The 15,695-nt window shown below is 32.0% G+C and overlaps 1 protein-coding gene across 5 annotated transcripts in view; it reads right to left on the bottom strand.

Moving 5' to 3' along the window:
- Nucleotides 1–8,195: 8,195 nt before the first annotated feature.
- Nucleotides 8,196–15,695, bottom strand: part of LOC124364166 (alpha-tocopherol transfer protein-like) — a 64,551-nt gene continuing 57,051 nt past the window's right edge. For all 5 annotated transcript variants that reach the window (XM_046819438.1, XM_046819441.1, XM_046819440.1 and 2 more), the window contains exons 5-8: nt 13,010–13,203; nt 12,556–12,666; nt 10,205–10,355; nt 8,196–9,075 (exon numbers count right to left, since the gene is read on the bottom strand). In XM_046819438.1, the coding sequence (XP_046675394.1) occupies nt 9,035–9,075; nt 10,205–10,355; nt 12,556–12,666; nt 13,010–13,203 (497 nt within the window). In that variant the 3' untranslated portion in view covers nt 8,196–9,034. The remainder of the gene's footprint in view (nt 9,076–10,204; nt 10,356–12,555; nt 12,667–13,009; nt 13,204–15,695) is intronic.

Genomic DNA, 15,695 nt, shown 5'->3' with positions numbered 1-15,695 from the left:
CCATATCAGAAATCATAAATTTTATTTGTCTTTAGGCCATCCTTGGCAATTGATATCGTCATGATGATTTCATGGGTAGGGTATGATAAGCGGACCCGGTTTTTTTATATTGAAAAATGTAATCATCGATACCTAATATTCGCATCTCAAATCCTAGACTATCAATCGATATAAAAGTATCTATGGTCCTCAATAACAATCATATGTTTTAAATTAAAATATGGATTTAATATTTACAGTGATGAAACAAATTATTATAAGAAAAATTAGGAAAACTGAAGAAGACCATATTTGCTCCTCTCACAGTTACAGTTGTTTCTTTCCCACAAATTTCACATAATGGATTTTTCGGTACGAGTCCAACATGTTGAAGCCATGTAAAACATGTCTTATCATCTTTCAAAGCAATGTCGTGTAGTTTTCTAAAATTGACTGCCATTTTTAATAATCAAATGTTACTTATATGTAAAATTGAAATATTACCTTACGTGTATTATTTGAAAGTGTTTACAGCTGTTGATATAGATTATTTAAGTTATTTGTTCAAAATAATTAATCAGTATCGATTGATTATGTCGGTTGTTATGATTAAGTAATATCGTTTGCCAATTTCGATATAAAAAAGCTGATATAATGTTATCGTACCCTACCCGATTTCATTAATAAAGTTAAAATAGCTACAAACTTATAAAATAGTAACAGGCCATAGATTCAGATGTAAACACAGATCAGAACTAGACTAGCAGTAAGTTACATTTTTAAGGTAAAATAATAAAAATCTAACAATAATAACAAAAAGAGAAATGTCAACAACACAATAGATATGACAAAAAAACCAACAAGTCAACATACATTAATAATTGACAATAAATAATAAGTCAAAAATAAAATGGTTGTTTTATTGTAAAAACTGTAAAAATACATAGCTGTAAAAATATCAGACAAGAAATTTACTAGATAATCTTTGCATCTCTCAACAACACAATCCAAACTATTTTTGATAATGGATTTTATACACTTAACAATACAACTAATTAGAAAAAGAGGCATATATGACATTTCTTTCTCCTTATCCTTATTTGGCATAAGCAGAGGCAATTACCTTAACATTTTTCCTCTTGTCCGGAATGTCTGGGTCTCCATGTAAATGCTTTATATAAGTTATAATGCACAATCTGGTAAATACTTAATCACATATAACTTATGTTATACTGCCCAAACCATGGATGTATTTTTAGTTTTAAATTTAATGACTAACTTTAGCTTTATTGGAAAAACTTTTGTAAATTTTAAAAAGGGTCTCAGTATTTTATTAAGTTGAGGAACATACTCATGTATTATTTGTTTTATACATTTCTCACAAAGCTTTTTATTACTTTGTATATACATTTTTAGTCAAACAATTATTATTAAACATTGTTTTCATTACTCTCCATGCTAAGTTAGTATTTTTTTATAATTTATTTTGTTATATAAAGATACCAAACTTGTTTTTTAGCTAAATGTATTTCGTTCCTAGCTTTAAACTGGGCCTGTTAAAAAGCATGATAATTTCCAGCTGTCATGTGATATTTAAATTTAGTAAAAGCTAGCCAGTGATAAGCTTTGGCCCTTGAATATTTTTGAGACCACCACTCTTTGTACTCTTGTACTCTTTTTGGAGTACAATATTCTTACTTGGTTGCTTATACTTAGGTACAGAATTATCTATTGCTAACCTTATAACATTCTATAGTATTTTAATTTTAAATTCTGTAGTTGACACTTGTAATGATTTTAGTTGTTTTTCTATAAATGAAGTATATTGTGACCAATTTAAGTTTTTAAATTTTTTCCACCAAAACTATCTTTTAATTGTAATTGGTCCCCAGAAGTGACTGATACTACTGGTGTCAAATGTTATACAAAATAAGTAAGTGACCACTTACTTACTTGGTTACTTACGTATTGGTCACATACGTATTGTTCACTTACGTATTGGTCACTTACCCATTCAACTTTATGTACCTCCCAAGATGTAAGCAGATTGTGGAGTCTTGTGGTGAAAGATAAGTCTATCACCACATGGCTGCTCAAATAATGTCAGGAAGGTAGTTGCTTTATTGTCATTTAATATCCAGAATCAGAGTAGGCCTTAAAAATATCGTTACCTCTAGTGTAGGCTTTGGTTGCTCCCCAGTATGGGTGATACAAATTCCAATCTCCACACATTAGACAAAATCCGGGTCATTTGAAAACAGGCTTTGCCAGAACATATCAATTTTAGTTTTTGTACAATAAATATTGTATGTAGTTACAGGTATGTTAAAATTATTTATTATGATTGCATCTAGCCTTTCTGAGTGTTACTACCATTGTATAATATAATTGTAACCACCTCTTTGAATAATATAGACTTTTGGAGTACCAGAGCAACACCTCCATAGCCATCACATGTGTCAATTCTAACAATGTTATAGTTCTTGTCTATTACTATATCTCTATCTTGTAACTAGGTTTCCTGTAAAGTCCCTATATGTGTTTTATTATTACAAAAATGATGTATGGTATCTGTTCTTTTATGCTTCAGAGACCTAACATTGAATTGAAATATATTTATCTAATTATTGATGACTTCTTTTGCCACTATTTTGTGTGGCCTATCTCTTTACTTATCATGTTGTGCCGGTTTTTTTAACAGTACTACCTGGATTATGAGGTTTTCCTTGTTTATCTATGGGATTGGTAGGTTTAATTTTGGGCTTAGAGGCCACATCTTCATTCGGATGACATTAGAATCTCGTCTTTTTGCACCTTTGGTTTTATTTCTGCACTTTGAATTTTTAGCTCCTTCTAGTTCAGTTCATTCTTGCTTTTTCCCTGGGATGCAATATCTCGAGTAGATGAGTTGGAGGTCTGTGGTTGTCTATTTATTACTCCAGAATTGGTAGTCTTACCTTCAGATTGTTTAGAAGCATACGCCCCATTGGTGTTGGCTCTAGTAAATGAAACTACCTGTGATCTGTTTTGGACCGACATATTGCGTGACGCCTCTATCTGAAGTGTTGTCCTCAAGCTTGGCTATTTCAGTCAGGATTTAAACTTAGTATAGTTACTAGTCATAGTACTGTAATTGCTATACGACTGGTTATTTTTGGGAGTTTGGAGCCTATCATGAAAGGGGAAAAAATTTTCTTGTCAGATTTGAGGCATTTACCATTCTTGGGTTGTAGTAAAACTTCCTGGCACATAACGTGCTGTCGGTGGGAAGGGTTGATTCAATGCAAATGCCAAGTTCAGCTCCAGTTCACCTCCTCTTAGTGGAGCATCTGGAACGTGATGTTGTCACTGACTTGACTGGAAATTTGAAGTCATGAACGTCTGATGAGATCCTAAAAAGTCGTCGATGAAGAAGCTCAAAATGAAGTCTTATATCGTGTTGGCATCAGAGGCACCTAAACTACAAGATGAAGTGTAATCTAGGAGAACACGTATTCTCATAAGGTACACAATATTTCTTTTTAGGGTGAAAAATAACATTAAATTCCCCTGATGTACAAATAACTGTTGTCATTTGTTTTTGCCCAGAATAAATTTATTATTATTAACTGTTCTTCTATTTACAAAGGTTCTTATAGTTTATACTGCATAACATTTTAGCCAATTTTTACTACTTATGTGGCTGTGTAAAGAGTTTCCAATTAGAGAAATAAAGAAATTGTTATATTACACTGCACATATTTTAACACGTTACAAAGATACACAATCCATGTACATACCACCAGTATGCAACACAAGGACATTTTCATTTAGGTATTCTTTCTGCAATGGTATAACAATAAAACTCTACATAATGAAAATCAATGTGCATTCTGGTCCCACTTCCTTTTTCCTACACTTAAAGTAAGAGAATATTCTGTATGCTCTAACCTTTTGTACTGCTAATTCAGTTTTGCACAGTGTTGTAATGTAGGAATGATTTCACAATTGGATATTATTTTGATACAAATTTAAAAAAAGTTAAACATTTATATTTTTGTTACTATTTGTTTATTTTTGGATACCGTACCTCCTTTTTGGTTTTGGGTGTAATCCAATATTGTAGTCTTTTAAGTTAGCCTTGAAAGTAGCAAAATGTTTCAGGCACTGATAAACCAGTATGGCATTGAGCCACAGTATTTAATTTTATATCACAATAAATATATTGACACTCAATGCAAAAATGTCATAATGTAATAGCTCTGTATTGTTCAGCAGTATATGATACATAGCAACTACTATTGAACATCTGTATATTGTCATCTCTTAGTACTTGATTCTTGTTTGTGGATGAGCTAAGTTCAACCCGTACCTTAATCTCAACCTGGAAATTCAAAGTCCTCCCAGGCTGTTGAAGCAGCAAAATCTGGACTTTACACAAATTTCAAAAATCATCTGTAGAATTGTAGATGGCACATCATTTTTCCTACAGGTAGTCTTTGAATAGTTGTTCTTCAACACTAGTAAAGGCATTCCAAGTTCAAGCCTATCGTTAATCTGCTTCAAATTGTAAACTGTTAAGACAATCCTAATTCACAAAATTTATTCTTCTTGGGATTCTTGTGTCAAGAATGAGCTGATTAAATGTATTGATCTTGAACATAAATAGTTCTGTAAAGCTTTTATAATGAGTGGTTGGATATTCAGGATGGTCAACTGGAGCTTATGACTAGACGTTTAATTTGCACAACATCAATGAGACAATTAACTCTCAAGGCTGTTATGTTTCTACTTGTAATATTTCCAAATATTTAGAAACTGCATCATCCTTAAAACTTTACAAGAAAAAAATCGTTATAAGCAAAAATTTAATTGTATATTTCTAAGATTTTTGTAAGGGTGCCATCCTGAAACCTTAAGAAATATTAAAAAAGAACAAGAATAAAGGTTGTTTAAAATCAGTTTGCATTTGAAAACCATTTATAATCTTGTTATTTCTTGTAAGTAAAGAAATAGTTCTGTTACAATTTTTGCACAAGTGTGAGAAAGGCTGTATATTGCAATTTTTGTATTGTTAAGACTGGCTAACAAACTTACCTAAACTATCTGCAAATATTGCCTCTGTACCAAGTTTAGACTGGATCTTTTAAAAATTACAGCGGTTATTGTGTTTGTTTATACTACTGAAAGGCTGTATATTTTAATTTTTGTATTGTTAAGACTGGCTAACAAACTTATCTAAACTATCAGCAAATATTACCTCTGTACCAAGTTTAGACTGGATCTTTTATTACAGCGGTTATTGTGTTTGTTTATACTACTGAAAGGCTGTATATTTTAATTTTTGTATTGTTAAGACTGGCTAACAAACTTATCTAAACTATCAGCAAATATTACCTCTGTACCAAGTTTAGACCGGATCTTTTAAAAATTACAGCGGTTATTGTGTGTTTGTTTATACTACTGAAAGGCTGTATATTTTAATTTTTGTATTGTTAAGACTGGCTAACAAACTTATCTAAACTATCAGCAAATATTACCTCTGTACCAAGTTTAGACCGGATCTTTTAAAAATTACAGCGGTTTATTGTGTTTGTTTATACTACTGAAAGGCTGTATATTTTAATTTTTGTATTGTTAAGACTGGCTAACAAACTTATCTAAACTATCAGCAAATATTACCTCCGTACCAAGTTTAGACCGGATCTTTTAAAAATTACAGCGGTTATTGTGTTTGTTTATACTACTGAAAGGCTGTATATTTTAATTTTTGTATTGTTAAGACTGGCTAACAAACTTATCTAAACTATCAGCAAATATTACCTCCGTACCAAGTTTAGACTGGATTTTTTAAAAATTACAGCGGTTATTGTGTTCACAATGTTTATACTACTCAAAACACTGTACAACTGATACCTGGAAATCTTACAAAATATATTTTTTTTAAAACACGTAAAAACAAAAATTATTGTAAATGAACTGGGATTCTAAAATATTTATTTGCTTTTCTTTATGATGCATAACAATTTAAATATATGTGTGTGTGTGTGTGTGTGTGTATGTGTGTGTACATAAAATTTGTATGAACAGCAATAGTCTAATTTAATTTAATAAAGATTGAATCACAAAAAGTACTTGTTCCACTGGGACTCGAATCCGGATTCTCTCACTTGCCAGTTGAGCGTGCTAACACTACACCACAGAGTCCTTAAGTTTTACAAATCAATTATTTTGTATTTGACCATTTCTGTCACACAAAGGCTAAAATAAACAAACGGAATGTTAACCGTATAATTCTAATACCAAAACATATGAATGGAAGGCCAAATACCTGTAAAACGACATTCAACATTTATTTACATTTGCATAAACAGCAATAGTATAATTTATTTTATTAACGATTGAATCACAAAAAGTACTTGTTCCACCGGGACTCTAACCTGGATTCTCACTTGCCGGGTGAGCATGCTACTACAGAGTCCTTACTTTTTACAATTCAATTATATAGTTTTTGACCATTTCTTTCACACATGTGTTTAAATAACCAAACTAAAACACATACATATATATATATATATATATATATATATATATATATATAGAGAGAGAGAGAGAGAGAGAGAAGAGAATTTTCACTTAAGAGAATCACGAACTTCTGTGGGCGGTAGATATTACACATCATTCCAAAGCAAAAATATCATACAGAGATAGGTTGAGAAGAAATTATTATCTCTAAAAACTTGTTAAGCTACAGAGACCAAATTTGGCACATAGGTTTCAATAGATTTAAACATTGTGTTACTGTATTTAATGTTGCAAATATTTAAAGTCAAATAAAAAAAGTGTAGTTATAAAAATATACTAGACACCAATAATTATTTCAACAACTTCATTAAAATTCCAATGGTAAGGTACGCTTGCAAACCGGGAGCAGCAAACGTTTTATCTTTTGATAGGCATCAGATGTATTACAACAGTTATAAAAAAAATTACATAGTACCAACTATTTTAAAATTGTTGTAACATTCCAAAACAAGTTTAAAAGTACATTTTCCAAAGAAATTTGTCAAGGCATGCTCACTTGAGCACAACCACTTTAAAGACTCGGTTTGCACAAGCCGGGAGCACTCAACTGTGACATGTTTTGGTGCTCCCAGCTTGTGCATGCGTATTTTTAAATTGGTCATGCTCGTTTATGCGTTGACAGATATTCTTGAAAAAAGTACCATTGAAATTGCTGAAAATTTTAAAATGTTTCCTCACCATTTTAATATGGCATTTTTACAGTAGTTTAAGGAAAAACACAGAGACATGGACAATATCATGCTTCAACTACCCTTTCTTTCCCAGACTACAGTTTGAAAAACCAGGACTTCTATCATGCCAAACCTTTTATATAAGATTATTTTAAAACGTAGTACAAGGGTTAGTGAGGATTTTTTTTACTATATTCTCCTTGTTTCAGAAGTAGATGCTTTTTTGGTCAAAGCAGGTTTTTGAGACTTACGTGTTTTTGTTTTTTTTATCGGGGCAACAACGTAAACTCGTAAGTGGCACTATAAATACACTAGACTATAAATGAATTTAAATGACCCAAATAATTATATTTCTTCATCGGAACAACATGGCTTATTTAACATGGCTGGTGTTAGAAATATCATAATATACTGGAAAACTAAGCGCTTGGAATATGTGTATATTTTTCTTGACCATGGCGGCAAGGCAAACTAAACTGTGGTTAAGAACAAAGCCAGGAAAAAATTTTGGGAGGATCCAGACAACTAATACTTTCCCGTAGTGGACAGAGAGTAAGGCCCCATTTTGTTCCTTAAAAAGTTCTTGACCTGTTTTCTTTGTTGAGAACGATCTTTGAGCAGTACATATCAGTAATACTGAATTATTTAAATAATAATCGTTTACTAAAAAGGAAATGAAAATGGAGAGGGGGGTTCCGGACCCTTGGATCCCCTTGCTGGCTACATCCTTGACTGTGGTGGTGGAAATATAAATCATTAGAACCAAAAATGCTCTGACATAAGAGTCAGTTGCCTTTCAAAACTTAACCAAGGAAACTGGAATAATATGTACCTTATATAAGCCTAATTCTGTTTAAAAAATGTCATAGGGATACATTGTATTTCATCTGTGTTTTCACCCAAGTTAGCTATGTACTTATATTTTGAAAAATAGATTTGAAGCTGCCGGTAATGGCTAATAGGAAATAAAACAGGTAACTCAATAAACATACATCATTTTATAATTAGTAACCTTGACCATTGTACAGAGGTAACATAACAACTTAGAATAAGTCCATACATCTATAACAAAATAATACTCGATGTATATAAAAAACAAGTACAAACATTAGTTTGAGCAAAATATTGGTGCAATAAATAATAAGTCGTTATATATAGTACTAAAACTAAACAAGTCAAGAAAGCTAAATTTACAGTTACCTAACGTAATGGTTTTTACATTAAAATTCAAACGAAACAGGGATTATGTATTGATATCAATAATCTATTATTTCAAAATAAAACTTGTTTTTTTGTAAAATTAATAGTGAATGATATATTAGAATAAATGGATATTATTTCGTTCAAATTGAGAAAAATATCTAATTTTCCATTACGTAAATAAGAGAAAGATGGATTAAGTTTATTTAAAACTATACATTATTTTCAGACTATTTGTGTGACTGCTTTGCAGTTTTAATTAGTGCACTTTAAGTATGTTATAGTTAAGTATAATATACTTCAGATGAATAAATAATAAAGGTGTTTTTATTTAACAATACACTTCTTTAAATCGAATTTTAAAGTGAAAGAAACAGAGGGATGTGTAATCACAGAATTCTAGTCTAAACCATATGCTGATAAATATGCTTACACAATAAATATGTGTTAACTTACAATACAGCATGAGCATAATGTATTATATCTACATTCTATAAATTAAGTAAATTTTATTTGAGTTTTACAGGAATTATCTTTAGACTTAATTGTGACAGTTATTGACCCTGTATAGAGAGGCACTTCTTGGTGAAAGGAACTTCATGCACTCACTGTATCTCACACTATTTCTTGGCCACTTTCTTGTAACCGTAGGAGTTTATGGCTGTAACAAAGAATATATACAGATATAAGTGATTTGGTGAGATTATACTGTTATAGACAATGCTTTAGGGTTTTTCTAAATTAAAAAAAGCCAGGTTAGTTACACCATTTATAACTCAAGAATGGCTGTACCGATTATAATGATCTCTGATTGTTGGATTTGTCTCCGCCCCAAATAATAGCATAATAGCTATTAATATATCAAAAAATTTCACAGAAAAAATCAGGTAATTAGAAAAAGATTTTTGTATAATAGTACAAATTAAAAGGCCTGTTAAATGTAATTAAGTGTTTTTTCATAAACATTGCTTTATGACAGCAGAAACATAATTTAAATTGATTTAAACCACTATTTTCAATTTGTTTACATTTATAGTCTTAAAATCATAGAGTAAGTAAGCTTGATACTAAGACCTCTCTCTTATAATTGAGTTTATTGAACTACATTGGTTCCTCAAGTTTAAATATATTTTTTGTGTCTTTTTTCAAAGTCATTTTTACATATTGTCCACTAAGTCGTTTTCGCTATGCCGTGTTTGTGTCGTCACGTAAACAAAGCCAATAGTCTATTTTTGTCTTGAATATTTTCATGGTACAATAAACACTTGAAATAAAACCATAAAATGCTGCAGGATGGGTAACATGAAACAACATGCGGTAGCTGTATACACTGTGTGACTGTAGTGAACTCATCAAGGTGCAAAATCTCATGAGAGAGGGCCAAGGAAGTGCTGACATCTAGTAGAAAACGCCAGAACTACTTGTACAAACCGTGATTGTCACAGAATTGCTTATTGTTCAATATTACAACAGAATAAAACAGGAACAATATAATGGTGCATAGTATTGCATCAAACGCCAAAAGGGGGTTAAATTTATCCATTCAAGCCACGTGACAACCAATAATGGACAACTATCTAAGGACATGCTGTCATAGACTTTCATAATAATTTAGTAGCTACAAACACAGGTGACAGGTTGCTGCATGTTCCAACATATCATTACAATTGACCATATGAAATGACATTTCCTTCTATAATGTTTCTCTTCCCACCAACAATGCTAAGCAGTATTCATACAGAAATACATAAGTTGGCTTCACACCACTCTGTATTTTGTAAATACCGTACCTTCATATTCCTTCTCAAGGCGTAGAAGGAGCTCGTACCACTCTGGGCCAGAGACACGTACGACTGAGGAGGATCCACCGTAACACTCTGGGAGGTACTTGGGAGACAAGTGCTTATGTAGAGAGTTGCGATCCGTGCCGTGGAAGTAGATCTGAGACAAACGGCTCTTGTTAAATAATCTACCCAATAAATTAGTTCCCAATAAGTTCAATACATACAAATAATTAACACTTTGCTATTTTTAGCCAAAGCTCAGTAGAGAGAATTGAAATTAGAACTACCATCAACCTTTGTTTCAAACACGCTGATAGAGTAAACAAAGAGTCCAGCGATCAAATGAACAAATAATACAGCAGCCTCTATATTTTTATTCCATGTCAAAATACTTAATAGTTGGTCTTTGATATTGTACAAGTATACTTATACTTTTCATCACTGTTGGGGTTGATGTTATGGTATTTCCTTTTAACACACTTTCTCACATACATATAATAACAAAAATTATTATGATAGTCCTAATAATCAAACTTTGGTTTCATGTAAAAGTGTTTTTTCCAGATCCTAAATAAAAAATAAAACTGGTTTTCTCAGAAAAGTCCACCCGTATGTAAATGAAAGTGTTAGTGATATTCAAAAGATCAAAGGTATGTCTAAAATACTAACATATGTATTTCTGATTAGTGCTGAATTTTTCTATTTCTGAATTAAATATTTTTACTGGTTAAAAAATGGTAACTACTTAAAAAAATTAAATGTCAAACTTTATTAACCCTACATCGGGCGCTAAACGGAGTTTTCCTCCGTGTATTTTTTGATATTAAAAAATTGTACTAGTTTTCTGATGTTGGCAGTCTTTTCCCGCAGTGTACTTCACGAGCATCTTTCGGGGAAGCGAAACAATAGCCTCCTGCTTATCTTTGTCAAAATCTGTCAGTATGAGGTCTACTTCCGTGCGAGACTGGACGATTCCTCCGTGAGCGCCCGATGTTGTGTTTGTAGTGCTTGGACGAAATCTCCGTGAGCGCCTTATAGTGTTTAGTTTTTATGGAGTAATAATCCGTGTGCGCATAAATGTGTCACCTGTGATGGTTTCTTTTTAAGTTTTACAATATATTTTGTTTGAATTTTGTGAAATGGAGAATGAAGACGAGAGACTTGTCAGTACAGTACCCGTGTGCTAGGGAACATTTTAGTACTGTTTATTTAGTGAACATTGTCGTTATAAGAACCAGAAGGAAAATGTTTTGAAACTTTGTGTAGTGTTTAAAAAAATTGTAGTAAAAAATAAATTTTGATTTTAGAGTAATAATTGACATTACAATTGTATAATATCTCAAGAATTGAAGAAAGTTGTTTTTGTAAGAAGTTAAAAACTAAGTTAATTTCCATATATTATAACAGTAGGTTAAACATTTTACAATTAATTGCATTGTTCCTTAAAATAAATCATATTGTTACTATACAATAACATTTTTTTTATTTTGAATTTCTTATTTGGAAATTTCATTACATAAGAGAGTAATTTTTATTTAATTTCTAAAAATGAATATATTACATTGTAATTAAATCAGTATGAATATTTAAACAAATAAAAACAGTTTAAACGACTATGATATCCATTATTCGCTAACCTGGAGGAAACCTCTGTGAGCGCCTGATGGTGTTTTTAATTCTAAGCGCCTGATGGAGGGTTAAACTGCCAGATTAACATAACATTATTATGGAACATAAATAAGGTAAAATGTCTAAAGCCTTATCATAACATGTGAAGGAAAATGCATTTTTACTGATTTTTCAACCATATTAATCAAAGAGCATTTGTTTATACATAGAATTTACATTTATTTTATTGAGTGCTGACATCTTGGACAGCTTGTCACTGTAAAGAGTTTCTGAAATCCGTCAGTGTATGGGTTAAAAAAGAAATGTCTTATTTTCTCATGGAGTTTAGTCCAAATGTAACTAACTATCCATAAGGTTTCTCGTTCATAGCATTTGGTACATTGATTAGAATTTTCAATAACGCCAATGTATAATAGGAACACCACAGCTGTCATTAGAACTTGAGGTAAATTCCCAATGCTCATGTTCATGAATGAGCATTAATCATTGTACACGATATAACATTAAGTTGGCCAATAATGAGGGTTATAACATCCCAGTTGTATTTTGTGGGTAAACAAAATTTAATCAACCTCATGTAAGTTTTGTATTATTTTTCGTCTTTTTCTAGCATATCTGTTAGAGAGCTACACCTCCTTTTTAAATTTATAGATTAACTTTCCACAAATGTTTGTTCAGTGACCGTAGAGGATTTTTCCATTATCCTGTCTGTAATTAACTCAACTTACCCTATTCCTAAGCTTATCTCGCAGGAAGGGCTTGAAGAGAGCAAACACCATGTTGAATATGTAGGGCTGATTGACTATGTGGATTCCTTTAATCCTGAGTGGTACACTGTCCTGAAACATTATAACAGAAATCAGTGGCGCATATAGAAAATTATTTCGAGGAGATATGTAAAGTTAATTAAACACAAACCACCAGCTTTAAAATTAGGGGGAAACATTGATGTTGTGCTAGGAGCACAAGTGTACCCTCAGCACGATACGCCAAGTGCACTTGTGTGTCCACAGCAGTGAACATACTAAACAAAGAATGTAAATAGCTTTAATATTGAACCTAGGCTACTTTATAATATAGCCTACCTCATTGACTGATTCGAATATTTGTCTGAGGAGAAAATTCAAGTTGTTTAATTGATTGGTAGTTTGATTGACAAATCAGGAACTCAAACCACTGTACCTGCAGCCAGTCAACGATCCGCTTCGCGAAGGGAGGAGTGAACTGCCATGTCTGCTGTAACGTCAGACCGTCCATGTCAAAGATGACTTCCGCTCCACTGATCTGAGTCTCTGGTTCCAACATCGCAGCCTCCATGAACAGAACCGCTCCCTTGAACACCTCGTCGAGCGAACACTTGTTGTGCTTCCACTTCTCTGTAAACAATCATTAGTTTAATAACAAGCTCTCAAAAGATTATAGTATATTTTTAAGTTCGAGACCTTAAACGTAATTTATTTCAACAATATTATTTGATTATTTTATTTATATATAAAAAAATCATGGGAATTATTTAGATTTAGCCAAGCCCTTAAACAAGTTCAATGAAAAATAGTACAAAATTCTATCAGCTGCAATATTAGTGACAATTTAAAATCTTATTATTCTTTGATAGGCAAATATAAATAAAACTGATTGTAACATTTTGTAAGATTTTCATTTTCATTTTTATTTATTGTCATTTGTCAATTTTACATTGCTATAGACAACGTCAAGAAATAAAATGTATAATACATTACACTATACAAAACTATATTATACTATACATTATGTTAATTTAAAATACATAATAAGACATCGGATAAGACGTAATAAGATTGCCAATATATGCAGCTGAAACTGTTAAGTTAAATTCCATATTAGTCAAGCTGAGTTAAAAAACCTTACGTGGCTTAGTAATTTTAAATATTCATTTAGTTTATTAGTATAAATTGTAGAAAATTAAATTTCAAGCATGCGTATTGTACTACATGAGCCATAGGCATACTTAAGGGGGGCTCAAACCCTCTAAAATTTTGAAAGACAACCTTACAATTGATCCCAGTAGTATATTTTAAGCTAGAACATGTTTATGAGGTACATGTATTAAACCTCTACAATTTTCCGAGGTAAGATTCTCAAGCCCCTGTTTTTGGAGGGTATTATATACCTCCTAAACGTCCTAGGATGTTAGCCCACTCCGAAATAATGTTCTATATGAGCCAACTGTATTGCTGGTAATCTTGATTTTATCCATATACAGGGTGTATATTATGTCTGGAAACACCCAAATATATCCTTTAATAATTTAAATATAAATTTGAAACCTCTTACAATCGTGATAGAGATTTGGGCATCTACTTTTTGGAACAATGTTTTGTTATGTCACACCAACGGGGGACGTCCTGCCGAGGGTATCGTGAATATTCTTAATGGAAGCCTATACCTTGTGATACATAATTTTAAAGGTAATAGCTTACTGAATTGAATGCCACAAACCGCATCTCAAAGGAATTATTCTATCAGAAAATAGAGCATTTTTAGTATTGAAAATTTACTGATGTTCAACAATGTAATTTTAAACATGGTTCTTGCCACAAAATGTGTTACACTAATTTTTTTAGCATTTTTTAAATGTTCAATTAAAATAAAATAAACAATTTATTTTTAAGCTGGTTTCATTAGTACAAATTTACCAGTTTTTATTACAATGAATAAAACTTATGAGTCACTTTCTCTGATTACTTATGAATCTGTACTTGGTGTTTTCCAGTCAGCAGGAAGGTTTAAAGAGACAAAGGTCACTAGCCTATGAGAAACATTATTGTGTTATTAATCATCTGGTCTACAGGTTTCAGTTTGTTGAGCGTGGAGCTTTTACTAGACAGGTCTAAGCTTGGGAATTACAAATGGACAAAGGTCATATCATTCCTGTCGAGTTAATTCAGTGTCTCTGAAGCATTGCTGTCAACAAGTTATCTAATTACAGTAGTTCAGTTTTTATTTGGCATTTTAATGGAATTGTCTGAAAGAGAACGAATTACTCTGTTGATGATGCGAGGATATGGCGATCGTCAAAGATCTTATCGGGAAGTTTGTAATTTGTTTAATGACACTTTCCCAGAAAGGAATCCCATAAGTGTTTCAACAATATCAAAAACTATTGAGCGTTTTTGAAATGACAGGGAGTGTACGTAATCGGCCAAAGTCGGGTAGGATACAATCTGCAACAGATGAAGAACATGCATTAGATGTTTTGCAAACATTTATTGAAGACCCACATACATCGCCTCAGAAAAGCTGCACAGCAACATGATATGCACCCCTATGTCTGTGAGTAAGATTTTGAAAAATTAATAAATACAAACCATTTAAAGTTCATTTAGTCCAACAGTTAAGTTGAGGATGATTACGACAGAAGAGTTGAGTTTTGTGAACTTGTGATGCGCAAATGTGATGACAATAGAGATTTTCTGACCAACATACTATTTTCTGATGAGGCAACTTTTTTTCCTAAATGGCAATGTTAACAGGCACAATTGCCGTTACTGGGGCTAGTGAAAACCCACATTGGATTACTGAGTCCCATTCACAGCAACCACAAAAACTGAACGTATGGTGTGGAATTTTAGGTAAACAAAATTGTTGGACCCTTTTTCATCAATGGAAATTTAAATGCCGAACTTTACTACAATATGCTCCAAAATGAAATAATCCCAGCTATTCAAATTGCATCAGGAGAATACTTTGATAATTTATGGTTTCAGCAGGATGGTGCTCCACCCCATTATGGGAGACAGGTAAGAGAGTATTTGGATTTAAGGTTTCCTCATATAATGGATTGGCCGAAGAGGAGAAATCGAATGGCCTCCAAAGATCTCCGGATTTG

Source organism: Homalodisca vitripennis, chromosome 6 (genome assembly GCF_021130785.1).
Source record: "Homalodisca vitripennis isolate AUS2020 chromosome 6, UT_GWSS_2.1, whole genome shotgun sequence".
NCBI lineage: Eukaryota > Metazoa > Arthropoda > Insecta > Hemiptera > Cicadellidae > Homalodisca > Homalodisca vitripennis.
The sequence above is the reverse complement of the archived record's forward strand: the minus strand, read 5'-3'. Positions and strand labels throughout refer to the sequence as shown.